Consider the following 15,248-nt stretch of genomic DNA (forward strand, 5'->3'; position numbering starts at 1 on the left):
AGCCAGAGATTTCATACCTGCCTATTCAATCGCGCGAAAAAAGCGTAGGCGCAGTTGATTCAACGGCGGCAACGTCTACAGACACTACCCGTCCAACCGTCTTGCCGTCTTTACATCAAGTGCTAGCAAGAGCAAATCATCACCTCTCTCTCTCTCGAGAGAAAGAGATAACCGTGGCATCGAATTCCAGTTCCGGTATGGAACAGCTATATCTCTTATCTTGAACAATCCACCGGGAGGCAAGGTGAGTCCAATCCCCAGGACACGGATCCTCTCTTCTGCTTCCTTATCTCTCGACTCATCCTGAAGACGAATATATAAAAGTGGACGAGATCGAGGTCAATCATGCCAGGCACTCATCCTGCTCGAGGAACAGCGCAAACCTCCTGCTGACCCGCCGAACCGACAAGATTCAAGTTGCCCGTCGCTTCTATCCAGTTGTTGGCTGCCGTTCCCTTCATCGATCATGTCGACATATTCCGTTGGACCAGAGCTGAAGGTGCTCAGCCCCGGTATTGGCTATGGCATCATTGCTGGGATTGGTGCAGTGTTTAGCGTGATTATGATCTTGACGACAAAGTTCCAGAACCGGTATTTCGCCTTCTCGACCAAGCAATCCGAAGAGTTCAACACTGCGTCTCGAAATGTTAAGCCTGGCCTCATTGTCGCAGGCATTGTTTCTGCTTGGACATGGTCCGCTACATTGCTCACCAGTTCCACTTTTGCATACATTTTCGGCATCTCAGGTCCAATGTGGTACGCTGCCCTGGGCTCGTCGCAAGTCATCATGTTCGCCATGCTCTCGCTTCGGGTGAAAAGAGATGTACCAGGGGCCCATACATTTCCGGAGATCGTTCTCGCTCGCCATGGTCATGGTTAGTCAGTTATTGCATAGCGCCCCAATCAATGGACTAACAAGGTTGCAGTGGCCCACGGCATTTATACCTTCTTTGGATGGGTCGTCAATATGTGTGAGTCTCACTCAACATGGCACAAGAAGACTATGGTACTGACCTGTTGGTCTACAGTTGTCGGCGCAACACTAGTGCTGGGCGGTTCGCAGGTACTGGCTGGCTTGTCGGGAGTCAACGTCTATGCTGCTTGTTTCATTGTAAGCAACCGACCAACCGAGGTGGAGTGTACGCTTACATGTCTCGCATACAGGTTCCAATAGCCGTTGCCGCATATGTTCTCCAAGGTGGACTTCGAAGCACCTTTGTGGCCGACTATCTTCACACCGTGATCCTCTTTGTGGCCATCTTCATCTTTGCCTTCACCTTGTACACCGCCGATGACTATGCCGGAAGTCCTGGCAGGGTCTACGATCTCTTGGTCGAAGCTGGGAACAAGACTCCGCTCGCGGGAAACCGTCATGGCTCATGGCTCACGTTCCAGTCAAGTACCGGTATCAAGTACGCTGCCGTGATCTTCCTCGGCAGCTTCTCGACGGTCTGGCTCGACCAAGCGTACTGGCAACGTGCCATTGCATCCAAACCTGAAACAAGCGTCAAGGCATATCTGCTAGGCGGAGTAAGTACCGAGCGCCCTTCTGCGCCATCTCGACCGTCATCCGATCGATTTGTTCCTGAGAGTCTCATTTGCTGACTTGAAGACAGCTGGCATGGTACGGGATCCCATATGGGTTCGCCACGACGATGGGTTTAGGCGCCGTGGCATTGACCGGCTCCTCAAAGTTTCCCACTTACCCTGACCCTCTCAATGCAGCACAAGTCGGTGGGGGATTCTCAGCACCTGCTACTGCGATTGCTCTGATGGGCAGAAATGGGGCCGCGTTGATGCTTTTGGTGCTGTTCATGGCAGTCACTTCGTCAGTATCTGCAGAACTCATCGCTGTGTCCTCCCTATGGACATTTGACGTCTACAAGCTCTACATCAACCCCTCAGCGTCGTCCTCCACCTTGGTCAAGCAGGCACATTACGGCATTATCGCATACTCTCTGATATTGGCAGCCTTTTGTTGCGGGATGAGTGCCGGCGGCGTCGACATCACCTGGCTTCTCACAGTGGGTGGTGTTATTGTAGGAGGAGGCGGTATTCCCTTGGGATTTATTGTCTTGTTCCCTTCTAGAATGTCAACTGTCGCTGCTATCGGGGCTCCTCTGGTTGCCTCACCGCTCGGCCTCACCGCTTGGTTTGTCACCACAAAACTTCGTTCCGGCGCCATCACTGCGGTTTCCACAGGCGACCTCCCCAATACCCTGGCGGGAAGTGCCACCGCCTGCGGCACGGGATTGATTGTGGCAATTGTCTTCTCTATTCTCTTTCCATACAAATACGCCTCCACAGATCCCGCACACCTGGCTCGCGTGGAAAAGATCCTAGGTACCGCTCCGCTTCAGGGACGCGAGGTGGCCACCGAATCGGCTTCCATGGACGAACCAGTGACAAGCGAAACGAAATCTGGTATCCCTCAAGAATCCAAAGATGCAGACACAGCCACAGCCACAGAGACTCCCTCGACTCCGGGCGCAGCGGGCACCGCAGCCCCCACAGGCAATGATGTCGTCGACTATCTCTTGACCAACCATATCGAACCGCTGGACTTCAAGTCCTACCGCAAAGCTCGCCGTCTGGCCTATTCGGCTTGCGCCGTGTTCTTCGTCGTGGCCATGGTGCTGTTTCCATTCACCTTTTACGGCACTGGGTACATCTTCACTAAAGCCGCATTCACGGGCTGGGTCGTTGTCAGCATCATGTGGGTCTTCTTCAGCGCCCTGGCATGCATCATCTGGCCTCTCGTGGAGAGCTACCCGACATTGAAGGACATGACGAGGATGCTGATCAATGAAACCTTCCACAAGAAGCCCGACATGGACGTGGGACGCGTTGAACCTCAACCTTCGCCATCAATCGAGCGCAAGTGACCTACTCTGGTCCAGACAACGGTAGATCAGAAGAAAATCTTCCTCGCCTGTACCAACCGTCGGGCTGATACAGTCGGAGACATCCAGTCTTCCCAGGAGTTGACAAGTAGATCGGAGGATACATATATGTACACGAATATAAATTACCTATGGCCGAGGACTCTTATATTGTCTAACGTGATAGAGCTTATACGATATATATTTGGACAGATCAAGGTTGAACAACAATGGCTAGATCAATATAGTAAAACGGGTGGTGATGGACCGTCATGCTGTAGATCGTCCAGAGGAAGTTTCACTGCTTGCGGCTCATGCCCTCCATCATCCCCTTTGATCATATGGTAACGCCACCCTATACTTACCCCCGGCTCGCGCGAGTTAGGCTAAGTGGCACCCGAGACTTAGTCGTACAGTATGCTGCCACGGCTGCCTAAGTTACCTAGTCAGGTTGCCTTGCACTACCCCATACGGAGGCAATAATTCGCGAGTACGGATCTAACTTGGGGCGTGTCTCAAGTGGATAGCAATGGCTAACTTGGTCGCTGTAGGTATTGCCATATACTGTAAACGTGCGAAGCAGTAAGGAAGTACTTCGTAACAGTGCTGCAATTACAAACTTCCTCTTGATCACTCTCCTCTGTACCTCCGTACGGTTTGCCTCCCTAGGTAATATGGCGGACCAATCTTCCAGCTCACCCCTCAGATCAATCTGCCATTGCGGTGCGATCGAAGTGATTGTCCCTTATCGGCCGAAGGAGATCAATGAATGCCAATGCACTCTCTGTCGTCGCTACGCAGCTGCATGGATATACTACAAACCAGAAGAGGTCACCATTAACAAGCACAAAACTGGCGATGTAAAGAAGTACGTCTGGGGCGATCGAGACATCTCCTTCAATTTTTGCGATAACTGTGGCTGCATGTAAGACCTTCTTAGTTATTACCGCCTCTATGCGTGAGCTTTTTAAGCGGGAGAATGATTCTGTCTGATTTCCCAAGCCTGACTGGGTTCGTAGGTGTTTCTGGTACCCCGAGACAGACAGCATACACGAGATTGGCGTCAATAGCCGCAACATGGATCCCGAAGCTCTCAGATATATAACGCGGAAAATCGACTTCGACGTCGTCGGTACGCCGCTTAGAGATCAGGCCACGGCTCATCCACAGGACAGGGCGCGTTACTGAACTCCTCCGCACAGACAGGAGAAGTGTGTATTTGAAGTCAGCGAAATCTACTACTTGCGCTCAGCAGGATAAGAGGATAGATCAAGGTTAGACAAGTAGCACGGTTGGTGATGGTCAATGCTGTAGAATGAATCTTGAGCCTCGGCAGAACTTCACATGCCAGTACTAGTCACCTACCGTCGTTGCGTCAACCTCAACCACAACCACAACCACAACCAACTTGTCCGCCTACTTCTGCTTTGGACCATTCACTACTTATGTAAAGGTAAAGGCTTGCACCGAGAATCAATTGCACGAGACCCGTGAGACACTTGCTCATACAATGACCACCCGCGTCTGGCCTAGATGAAGGCGCAGGCGAATTCAACCACAAATCCCGTTGCACAACAATGCCGGTCCAGTCGAAGGAGGACCCGTTGATGGTCCTCTACCACTACTATACTACTCTCCTTCGCTCTCGGATCAAGCGGACACCCCGATCCGTCAGACTCGCGGCTACCGCTGCCCTCCTCATCTCGATTCTCTCGAGCAGTTATGGCGGCTACAAATGGTGGCAGGAAAGATCAAAAGAGAAGGCTCAAGGACAAAGACTGGTCAGGAGAAACAGTGGTCTTAGAGGCAAAGGCGGCGAGCGCATCATCTATGTCCCAAAAGGGAACACTACCTCCAAAGTCATCATCCATCCCACTCGTCCGACCACCTTCGACGCGCATCGGCGGCTGTTCCTCACTCCGCCACGGGTCACACGAATTGGCAGTGGTGCTTCTACTCCAGCCTACGGCCATGGACCGCCTCCTCAGACAAAGCCGGGTCTCAACCTGGCTTTCTTGCATCAATTCCTGAGTCTGTTGAATATAATGATACCCCGATTTCGAAGCAAAGAGACCGCATTATTGGTGAGCCATGGAGTCTTTCTTGTTCTCCGAACCTACCTGTCGTTGGTGGTTGCAAGGCTAGACGGAGCCATTGTGCGAGACCTAGTGGCAGGCCAGGGCAAGTCGTTCATGTTGGGAATACTAAGATGGCTGTCTGTCGGCACCTTGGCTTCTTACACAAACGCCATGATCAAATTCCTGCAGTCCAAGATCTCAATTGCTTTCCGGACAAGACTAACAAGATACATTCACGACTTGTACCTGAATTCGAATCTCAACTACTATAAACTGACCAATCTAGACGGCGGAGTCGGTCAGGGCGCAGACCAATTCATCACCCAAGATCTCACCTTGTTCTGTACATCAGCAGCATCACTGTATTCATCATTAGGCAAGCCCCTCGTCGACATATTTGTTTTCAACTACCAGCTATACCGGTCCCTTGGTCCCTTGGCCCTCACCGGACTTTTGTCTAATTATTTCGCAACCGCAACACTTCTCCGCAGACTGTCTCCGCCCTTCGGAAAATTGAAGGCTGTCGAGGGTAAGAAGGAGGGCGATTTCCGTGGTCTACATGCTCGGTTGATCGCAAACGCCGAGGAAATCGCTTTCTACGGGGGCGCTGATGTTGAGAAGGTCTATTTGAATAGATCCTTCAGAGAACTCCGAAGCTGGATGGAAGGAATATACAACGTCAAAGTCCGGTATAACATGCTCGAAGACTTTATTCTGAAATATTCCTGGTCTGCTTTTGGGTACATCATCACTTCCATCCCAGTATATCTCCCTGCATGGGCAGGCTTGAATTACCTGCTTGAGTCATCGGTTTCTGCTGCTGGCGCCGAGATTTCGGAGTCCTCACGAGAGAGGTCTCACATGAAAGACTTCATCACGAACAAGAGACTGATGCTCTCCCTAGCGGACGCCGGTGGGAGGATGATGTACAGCATCAAGGACCTATCTGAGCTGGCTGGCTACACTTCTAGAGTGTACCAACTCATCTCGACCCTTCACCGTGTCCATGCAAACGCTTACGGTCAAAACCACCGGCGGCATTCCGGCAGGATCGAGCTGTACTCTATGGCTGATGTTCAAGGGACCGTCTACGCAGGGTTCGATGGTGTTCGTCTTGAGGACGTTCCCATTGTCGCTCCAGCACTTTACCCGTATGGCGGCGACGAGCTGATTGAATCGCTGTCTTTTGTGGTACACAGCGGCGAGCATCTTCTCATCTCAGGCAGCAACGGCGTGGGTAAGTCTGCTATTGCCAGGATTGTCGCCGGTCTGTGGCCTGTCTTCCGTGGTCTCGTCTCCCGTCCTCGCAACACTGGTCAGGATGGAATAATGTTCATTCCTCAACGGCCCTATCTCAGCGTGGGCACGTTGCGGGACCAAGTCATCTATCCTCACACAGAGATCGACATGCGCGAGCATGAACGTCGGGACAGTGAGCTGGAGAGGATACTGGAGGAAGCCAAACTTGGTCATTTGCTTGCACGCGAAGGTGGCTGGGACACGAGAAAGGAGTGGAAAGACGTGCTTTCCGGCGGAGAGAAGCAACGAATGGCCTTTGCCCGGCTCTTTTACCATGAGCCCAAGTATGCATTCCTGGACGAGGGCACTAGTGCAGTCTCGTCGGACGTGGAGGGGCTGCTGTACGAGCGGTGCAAAGACAGAGGCATTACGCTCCTCACTCTCTCTACACGTGCCAGTCTGCGGAAATACCATAAGTCGAATCTGATACTCGGCTTGGGCGATGAAGGATACGATTGGGAACTCGTCAAGATCGGCACTGACGCCGAGAAATTCAGTCTGGACAAGGAGATCAACGAGCTGAGGGAGAAGCTTGCCATGGTGCCTGAGTGGGAGAAGAGGAAGAAAGCGATCGACGAGGAACTCAGTCATGTCCAGGTTGTTGATGAAGAAGGAGCAGGATCAGCCAAGCTGGAGAAACCCAGTTATGTGGCCCATGAGGAAGAGGATGGTCAGTATGGCCAGGAGTAAGCAGACTTGGCCGTGCCCGCCATGGCACATGGCCGATCAATATACCACCCTTTTCTTGCGATCGGTCTTAAAGTCCCCTACTTCGCCGTTTTCTCTGTTCTACTGGGTCCTTGCTTCTGGTATGATCGCGCTCACGATTTAGCCAGCCTACAGTTCTTCAACAAGCAAAGTCGCCCTCTTTCCTTGCGCTTCCTCATCCGAGCCTTGTACTATCATGGGGCTATCAGAACCCGTAAGAGCACCAGGCGAACACGAATCTGAAAACATCTTGGATCCGCCCAATATATATTCTTCTTTGCTTTCCTTTTCATTTTTCAAAAAATCGAGCAAGCTCATGTGACTACAGTAAGAACGACCGCCCTGGGCAATTCCAACTTATGTCCCCTTACCTTTTACCAACCAGAGTACAGTACGTATCAAGAACTCCCAACTCCGACGTCTAAAGTCAGAGGCACCGTGCAACTTTTCCAAACTCCAGGAACTCCGTTTTTTCTCTCACAGTCACCTGGCCTGGTAGTGCCGCACTTCGTTAATCAAAGACAATCTCCCCGTGTCCTGCTCCAAGTCCGTTGCTAACTTACCTGGTCCTTACCTCTTTGCTTTCAAATGGATTTGGACTTCTCGACACCCGCACCCTCTAGGCATCGTCGCGTAGAGACTCCTGAAGGGTGGTCCATCTTCATGGCCCGAACTTCGACGAGAGTAGTCGTGAGATGTTGCCACGGATCTTTCGAGTGGACTTGGACTTGGACCTGGATTTGGTCTTGGTGTCAGCACGCCGACTCTCACTCTCAGGCACCCGTTGTACCTTTTCACTGACAAGACCGGGCGCCTTCTCAGCATGGTCAGCCTTGCGTGGTTTCTGCAACTTGACCGGCTTCTTCGTGGTGCCCATGACTCTCGCCGGCGCACTGGGTCTCGTAAGACTGACGCGCTTGACGCTGGCGGTCTCGAACGATGCGAACGACGACGGCGACGACGACGACGACCGTGAGACGGGAGTAGCATCCGATGTGCTGTCTGAGGTTGGGGTAGGGGATGGTGATGATCGTCGTGACGAGCCCGAGCCCAAGTCTGAGGCTGACGCTGAAGCTGTGACAGATCCTGCCGCTGAGGATGATTGACCTGAGGACGAGGATGGTGCACTTGTACTCACATATTCCTTCTCGCCGGCGCCGGCGCCGGCTTGCTTACGTGGGACGTTGTTGTCGACGCTGACGGTGTCGTTGATGACGAGGCCTTGTCTCTTGACCGATTCCTGTGCCAATGTATTCGACCGTCCGCGGGTTCGTGGAGTCGGTTCAATGATCTGTGCCGGAATGATCTCTCCCTCTCTTCCCTGATGGAGCCAGCTATTGCCTGCAAATGCAATTCCTTCGGAGGTGTCAGCAGGAACTTGACTTACCGAGCGCTTCTTGCCTGTTGGGGCCGTCGACGGTTGTCGCAGTCCGAATCCGGCAGCCACTCTCTTCAACGTCACTGAAGCTCTCTTCGCGATCGCTTTAATCTGTCTCATTTTCGATCCTCGCTGTGGGCGTCGTCCTGGAGAGCTGTCATTCTTTGGCTCTTCGCGTCGTCCAGCAAACACAATACCCACCGGTTCAAACGCCGACGAAAACCGCGCGTTGTTTGGCGCATTCCGCTTTTCGACAAAACTCGACTTCCGTGGTTGGGATTGGAATCGGTGGCCGCCTGCCCGTCGTGGTCCTGCCATTTTAGGGTCGTGTCTCGACTTACCACCACCGAGTTTCTCACTCTTGTCGCTGTTCTTCAAGTTCGCCTTCGCCGTCGCAGCTGACTTCGCCCCATCAGCGTCGTCGTCCTTGTAATAAAGACCCGGAAGACTCTGCCTCAACATTTCCAGCGCCACTCGGACCTCTTCTCTGGTGACTCCAGGTGGCCGTCTGGCAGCACGTCTCGCCCTCGACCTACCTGTTCTTCTCTCTCGACTTCCACTTCCACCTCCACTCACAGCACCGTACAGGTAAGCATTGCTGCTCTCGCTCTGATGATCAAGGAAGCTCCAAGCGAATTCCTGTTCCCACCGCAAGGCCATCTCCATCCCCTGTCTGACACTCCTCTTCAGCTTATGCCTCAACACATCTTTCGGCTCCGGATCCCGAGCGCTACTCGCACCTCGACCCGAACCACGCAGACTGACCGGCGCCTTCGCTTTATTCCCACCGGCACGTTGTGCGCGTAGGGCTTCTCCAGCTTGCAAGATGTCGGCAACCGAACTCCGTTCGCGTGTCAGATCCTGTTGTTCGCGTAAATATCCCGTGCCCGGCACAATGCGCGAAAACACCGCTTCGAACGGTCGACCCTGGAGTGGTCTTGACGCATGCTCCGGAGAAGTCGCGCGGAAATGCAACTTGTCCAGCAGCAGAGTGCGTGCAATGATGAGGTTGTTGGCTGGATCGATGTATTCTGGGAAGGATTCGACCTCGTCATCGTCAGCATTCTCAATATGCTCACCATCATCGCTGTCGACACACCGGCCAGAAGAGCGTGCAGAAGAGATTGAAGAAGAGAGATGTTGTGTCGGAGCTGGGGCTGCTTGCGTTGAAGGGAATCGTGGCGGAGGAACATACAGCTGTGGTGGATCCCATGTAACATATGAGAATTCGTCGTACTGCAGTGGCAGAATAGCTTGTTCAGATGGTTCATATGGCTGGATTTGCTGCTTGTCCTGCTCAAATTCTTCCAGGATGGTGTTGGAACTGGAGTCGGAATTGGAGTCGGGGAAGATGGTAAAGGACCGTAACGAGGACGTGCGTGGAGGGAACTTCCCTATGCTCGAACCCACGTCCTCACGTATGGAGAAAATCGGGGAGGAGCATCGCAAGACTTCTGAAGGGACGGCCATGACGAACACTGGAATTGATTGTTTTGGACTTACCGGCCGCGCTATCGTCATACGTCAATGCAGAGTCCGGCTCTGAAGAGAAATAACAACGATAATGGCACTTGACGGATGGACGAACTGTGCTGAGAGCGAAAGTCGAACAATCGGAGAGTCTCGCACAGTGCGTGAGCAAGGATCAAGGACTTCGATGCAACTGAATGGGTGGAAAATAGTGACGCTCCATCCAAGCAGGCGACATACAAGGCAATTATATCAAGTGATCGAGACGGAACAGACGGCGGTTAGTGGGACTGGACGGAGTGACAAAGGAAGGGACTTGCCTGGATAAAGAAGTCGATCATTGTTCAAGTGCCTTGTTATCTTTGTCCTCGCTCCGCCGTGATAGTCGGCAAGCATCGAATCTTTCAATGCGCATAAATAACACCTGCAAATCTTTGTTTGTCAAAGCACGTGCAACAAGAAAGGCAAAAAAAGGGGAATGTGTACAACTTGTATTGCAATTATCTGTGGACCTGCCATCTGTTGTGATGGTTCTGGGTCGTAAACATGCTTTTCGAGTCTGAGATACTTGAGCTCATTGTTTCTTTCAAGCTCATGTGACAGCGGCTTTATGTTCTGCAGCCATAAAGCGACATTCTGAACGGATGCGAAGAGACGAAATAAACAGTCCGGGGGAAAACACAACTCCTCAGGGGTAAGCTCGTCGGGAGCAATATCTCGATCTATCGGGGTATCATAATGTTGTACACGTAATTCATGGTGTTAGAGAATCGTAGCCCGTACTGTTGATGCTCTCAGCTCGAGGGTGAAGGGGTGACAGCAATCATGCTTCAAGCAGAGTGCTGATGCCCTGGTGATTTCGATTTCAACACGTCGAGGTCTTCGGGAGACCATATTCTCGCTCTGGAGACCGGTCCACAGCAAGAATATGGTCTACCAATGACTTCGCAGCATTGAGGTGTCGAGTTTTCCTTCTCGCACTGCAACCACGACCGCCTTTCTGTATTAGTAATTCTTAATCATAACTGGTTGAGCCCGAACAAATAGCCCAACTCTCTCACACCAAGTCTTGCCACATCTCTTCCAGCTGTTTCGTCAAGGGCAGTCTCAACCAGTCGACGTTTTCTCTCCTGTAGCGCCAGAATGCGATCTTCAACAGTGAAACCTTTCGATTCAGGGTCAGGCGCAGCTTCATCCGGTTCACCTATAAGTACCCGGTGAACAGTCACTTCTCGCTTCTGTCCGATTCTGTAACAACGGTCTGCTGCTTGATATTCCACGAACGGATTCCAGAAGGGATCCAGCATAACGACGTGGTTCGCCGCGGTCAAGTTGAGTCCTGAGTTGCCAGCCTTGAGACTAACAAGGATGACAGTGCAATTGACATTGTCGGTAAACTCGAGCACAGCGTTGTTCCGGTCGACTGACGACATCGATCCATCATATCGTACATAGTGACGGAACCCTATGTGATCGGATAGAGGAACCTCGAGCAGGTCAAGAAACGAGGTGAAGGTGGAAAAGATGATGGTCTTCTCGTTCTCACCTCGACTCTTGATTTCTTCTAGTAGCTGCATAGTCCGATCAATTTTGGCCGAAGTCACAAAGTTCTTTCGAAGCCGTCTCAGGTATTTGCGTTTGGCGTGTTTGTTTCGTAGCCCTTCTTTGCGTAATTGAGCAAGTGACTTGAACGCATCGCGAGACTTCATCATGTCCTGGGGTTTAGATCGTTTCTTGCGTGTGGCTCGCTTGGCTGGTTTCTTGCCCTTGGAGTCGAAGTCGGACAAGTCTTCAAAATCGTCAGGTACGATGAAGCCGTTGAGATCCTGGCCCGCATCTGAGTCGTCGTCATCATCATCTTCAGAGTCGCTGTCGGAGTCAAAATCAAACCCATTATCTTGCCCAAGGGGTTCCACACCCTCTCGATCAGGACAATGTACTCGATGGAAACTGACAACATCCGTGATCTTGTTCGCATCAATGTGAGCTCGACAATGAGGACATTTCGGCGGTCCTTCTGTATCATTCGTTGCTTGATCCACTAAGCGACTAAGACAGTCACTGCACAACGTATGACCACAAGGGAAAAGAGCTGGATTCTCGTCGACATCCATGCAAATGGGACACTCAAAGGAGTTGACCTCTTTTAGGCGATGAACAACCTTCTGATCGAGTTGAACTGCATTGGTGATGAGATCATTTGTGTCAAGATTGCCTGCCGCCTGAATGAAGTCCTTGCTCTGGGTAACAAGGTGAGGGTGACAACAAGCTTGTCGAAGTCGCAACAGCAACACAAGTGCATGAGAGTAATTTTGGCCCATGCTACCTTTCTGGATGTATTTGTTGATTTGAATCTGCGCTTTGGCCTCAAGTGCTTTGTAGAAGGTCAACTCATCCTCGTTGAAGGTGACACGCTCTTCAGTCGTATTCTTATCGGGCAGCTGGAGTATCGGTTGACCATCAATCTTGGACTGTTTAGTCCGTCGTAACAGGATCGCTCGAAGTAAGGCCTGAAGAGTCCTCATCCCTTTGTCCTTGCTGTCTCCCCAACGAGCTTTAAGCGGGCCAGAGATATCCTTTCTAAAGCGTTCCCACTCACAGTATGGGCGGATGCGACAGAATTTGACCAAGCTGAACATTTCCTCGACGTTGTTTTGCATCGGAGTGCCAGTCAAAGCCCAGCGATGATCGGCCTTGATACGACAAGCGGCCAAAGCCTGCTTGGCACGGTGATTCTTGATGTTCTGGGCTTCGTCCAAGATGACGCGGTGGAAGTGAGAACGCTCACCCAGGACTGGACACTCCTCGCGAGCATCAGGCACGAGCTTCAATTTCTCTTCCCAGGCCGCTTTTCTTTTCAGCTCTGACGCTAGCAGACCATATGTGGTAAGGACAACATCATAGGCTCTTAGAGCAGACCAAGTGGTTGTTCTCGTCTGCCCATGGAGGACAAAAACATTAAGCTGATGTCGAGGTTTGACCATCTTTTCGAGCTCGCGCTTCCATTGGTGCATCAAAGCCACAGGGGCGACTACAAGGGTTGGTCGATGTTGGTTTTCGGCAGGGGGCCGGCTGAGTATCAAGGCAATGCTCTGAATAGTCTTGCCCAATCCCATGTCGTCGGCCAGAATTCCGCCTTTGTTGGTCCCTTCCTCCATCTTCTGCATCCAGGTCAAGCCATACATTTGATGCGGCATCATAATAGCACTAAGGGCTCCGGGTTGGTCAGACACTTGCTCTGACGAGAATTCCTCGTCAGGTCTGATATGCTTGAGCAGCTCCTCAATTTCCTCTTTCGTCTTGGTTGGATCGGTGAACTGATCGCGCAGATGGGCGTAAGGATCAGCCATCAAAGAGGCACCAAAGGGGCGAAAGGATTGGAGAGAGGAAGAGCCGCCATAGGATTTTGTGAGATCGTACGGGTGTGTCGAAGTACCCAAGGCTGAAGTACTACTGTTGTACGATGTCAGGTCGTAGACTGATGCTCCGCCGGTACTGACAAGGGGCTGTGATCCTGGGAAGCTTCCTGGCATGACCGGTGAAGCCAGATGCCCAGATGGTTGAGGCCCGACGATACGATGGGGAATGGTTGGTGTAAACTCATCCTTGACCAATTTGCGAAATGCTGGAGTACATGGCTGGGACTGCGTATGGTGGGAAGCGGCTTGAAGTCGAGACATCGGGGTAGAGGCCTGGTTGGTTGAGCTGGAAGAACTTTCTCCGTTGTCGATTGAGGATGTAGCTCGGCGTCGATTAATTGTGCCATCAGTTGTGAGGAAGCGCTGAGTGTATTCGGAAGGGCGAGCAAAACTCGACTCCTGAGTAGCCCCGCCGGTATCATCTTGACTCCATTGTTGAGATAGCTTTCTTGCAAGCTCTGCATCTGCTTCTTCTTGTCTCTTGCGTTCTTCGTGCTGTGACCAGAACTCTCGGGCACGTTTGGCTTCCTCCGTTGAACTGAATAGAGAGTTGAACTCGGGGAGGCTGTCCAAGCTGCCATTGGAGTCTGCAGGCGAGGGCGCAGCTGTCAAGACAGAACTCGGGGTAGTTCGACGTGATTTGTAAGAACTCTCGTTCAGATCTTCGTCAGATCCAAAGTCACCTCTCTGACGCTTTCGACTGAAGTGGTCGTGGCCGCGATGAGGTAATTGGTCTTCTGAAGCCCAAGAATGGCTGCTCCCCGGTCGGTCGGTCACGGGCGCCATACTCATTCTTTGCATGTCTCGGCTAGCCGTCGGGTTGTTGTTGTTGTTGGTTTGTGAAGCTAAAGCTGGCTGAAGAGCACGGAGACGCTTTTTCTGGGATCTGATTTGGGCTCGATGTTCTTGAATGTCATTCTCAGCCTCATCAGCACCCATCTCTTCGAGACTTGCGATAAGGCCTTCTCTAAAAGCAATATCGTCTCGAATGTCTTCGATGTCGCCGATGAGAGCAGGGTCGGTATCTTCGGCCATGTTGAAGGAGTAAAAGGAGGAGAGGGATGAAGTGGTGACCGGAGGGTGGGAGAGGCTGGCAGGTCAGGCAAACACAGGGCTGCAAGGCAGCGGCGTGTGAATGCTTGTCAGTGAAAAGGTCAGGCAGAATGAGAAGCCATGAGCAAATAAGGATCGACTGAGGTGAGGCGGTGGCAGGGTTCAGGGCGCAGGATGAGGCTGATTGTAGAGACAATTGAAAGAGTGGAGTGGCAGAAGGGTGGCAAGTAAATCTACAAGAATCCGGGGTGAAGACAGAAAATTTTGTTGATTCACTCGGTGAGCAGCATGAAAAGTAGAGAAGGCCGACATCTCACACGATAATGGTCTTGACAATGGCATTACAGGCGGCTCAAGACAATCAACACTGCTCAGATGTATTTCATTATCCTGCAAGTAGCCTCGGATGCCTCTCTTTATGATCCATCTCACTTTCAATTTCTGGGGGTGACGCGTGAGAAGCGCGTCAATGACGGAAAGCCACATGTGGCTTGTACGGATATGCAATTTCCTCCACAACTTGATCCAGATCCAAACCAGGCTTGGGAAGCCGTCAGAGCGAGAGCAATCACAAATGCTTCTGGTCTCTTCAGCGTTATTCGGCCGTTGTTGTAGCGGTGTCTCAATGTTGCCTACTATTATGTCGACACCTTTGTCATGTTGTTGCTAGGAGCATATTCACAATACCACAGTAGAACAGCGAGATACGAGTGCTCCATGAGAGGCACATATCCCTGGTACTGTGTACAGTAGGTGGTAGGTGATGATTTAGGTAAGGACAGGTGGAGGGGAGAGTGTTATGGACAACTGTAGGCACAAACAAATGAGCACCAAGCCTAAGTCAGTCAGCCCGAAACTGCACCCTGGCCGGGACGAATTGTCGGCTCCATGAAAAAGGACCTGCGGCTAACTGGTTCTCCATACTCCATACCTGCAAGCAATTCCTCCACCCCATCACCCA

General features: G+C 51.8%; 4 protein-coding genes across 4 annotated transcripts; 2 read left to right on the top strand and 2 right to left on the bottom strand.

Annotated features, from left to right (window-relative positions):
• Positions 1-466: 466 nt before the first annotated feature.
• On the top strand, positions 467-2,885 carry PV05_06939 (uncharacterized protein; the record flags this gene model as incomplete). The annotated part of the gene is made up of 5 exons (XM_013459720.1): positions 467-875; positions 927-971; positions 1,029-1,111; positions 1,165-1,530; positions 1,617-2,885. 5 exons carry the CDS (start codon positions 467-469, stop codon positions 2,883-2,885), a joined length of 2,172 nt encoding a protein of 723 aa, XP_013315174.1.
• Positions 2,886-4,285: 1,400 nt separating this feature from the next.
• On the top strand, positions 4,286-7,134 carry PV05_06940 (uncharacterized protein). Its single transcript, XM_013459721.1, has one exon. The coding sequence runs from the start codon at positions 4,460-4,462 to the stop codon at positions 6,947-6,949; it is 2,490 nt and encodes an 829-aa protein (XP_013315175.1). The 5' UTR covers positions 4,286-4,459; the 3' UTR covers positions 6,950-7,134.
• Positions 7,135-7,628: 494 nt separating this feature from the next.
• On the bottom strand, positions 7,629-9,815 carry PV05_06941 (uncharacterized protein; the record flags this gene model as incomplete). Its single annotated transcript, XM_013459722.1, has 1 exon — positions 7,629-9,815. The coding sequence occupies one exon, from the start codon at positions 9,813-9,815 to the stop codon at positions 7,629-7,631; it is 2,187 nt and encodes a 728-aa protein (XP_013315176.1).
• A 486-nt stretch (positions 9,816-10,301) lies between these two features.
• Positions 10,302-14,672, bottom strand: PV05_06942 (uncharacterized protein). Its single transcript, XM_013459723.1, has one exon. It carries the CDS (start codon positions 14,267-14,269, stop codon positions 10,835-10,837), a length of 3,435 nt encoding a protein of 1,144 aa, XP_013315177.1. The 5' UTR covers positions 14,270-14,672; the 3' UTR covers positions 10,302-10,834.
• Positions 14,673-15,248: the final 576 nt, after the last annotated feature.

Source organism: Exophiala xenobiotica (assembly GCF_000835505.1).
Source record: "Exophiala xenobiotica strain CBS 118157 unplaced genomic scaffold supercont1.4, whole genome shotgun sequence".
In the NCBI taxonomy this organism is placed as follows: Eukaryota; Fungi; Ascomycota; class Eurotiomycetes; order Chaetothyriales; family Herpotrichiellaceae; genus Exophiala; species Exophiala xenobiotica.

Bases quoted from the DNA above. Each gene is read 5' to 3' on its own strand.
- PV05_06940 (XM_013459721.1), top strand. From the start codon at position 4,460: ATGCCGGTCCAGTCGAAGGAGGACCCGTTGATGGTCCTCTACCACTAC.
- PV05_06942 (XM_013459723.1), bottom strand. From the start codon at position 14,269: ATGGCCGAAGATACCGACCCTGCTCTCATCGGCGACATCGAAGACATT.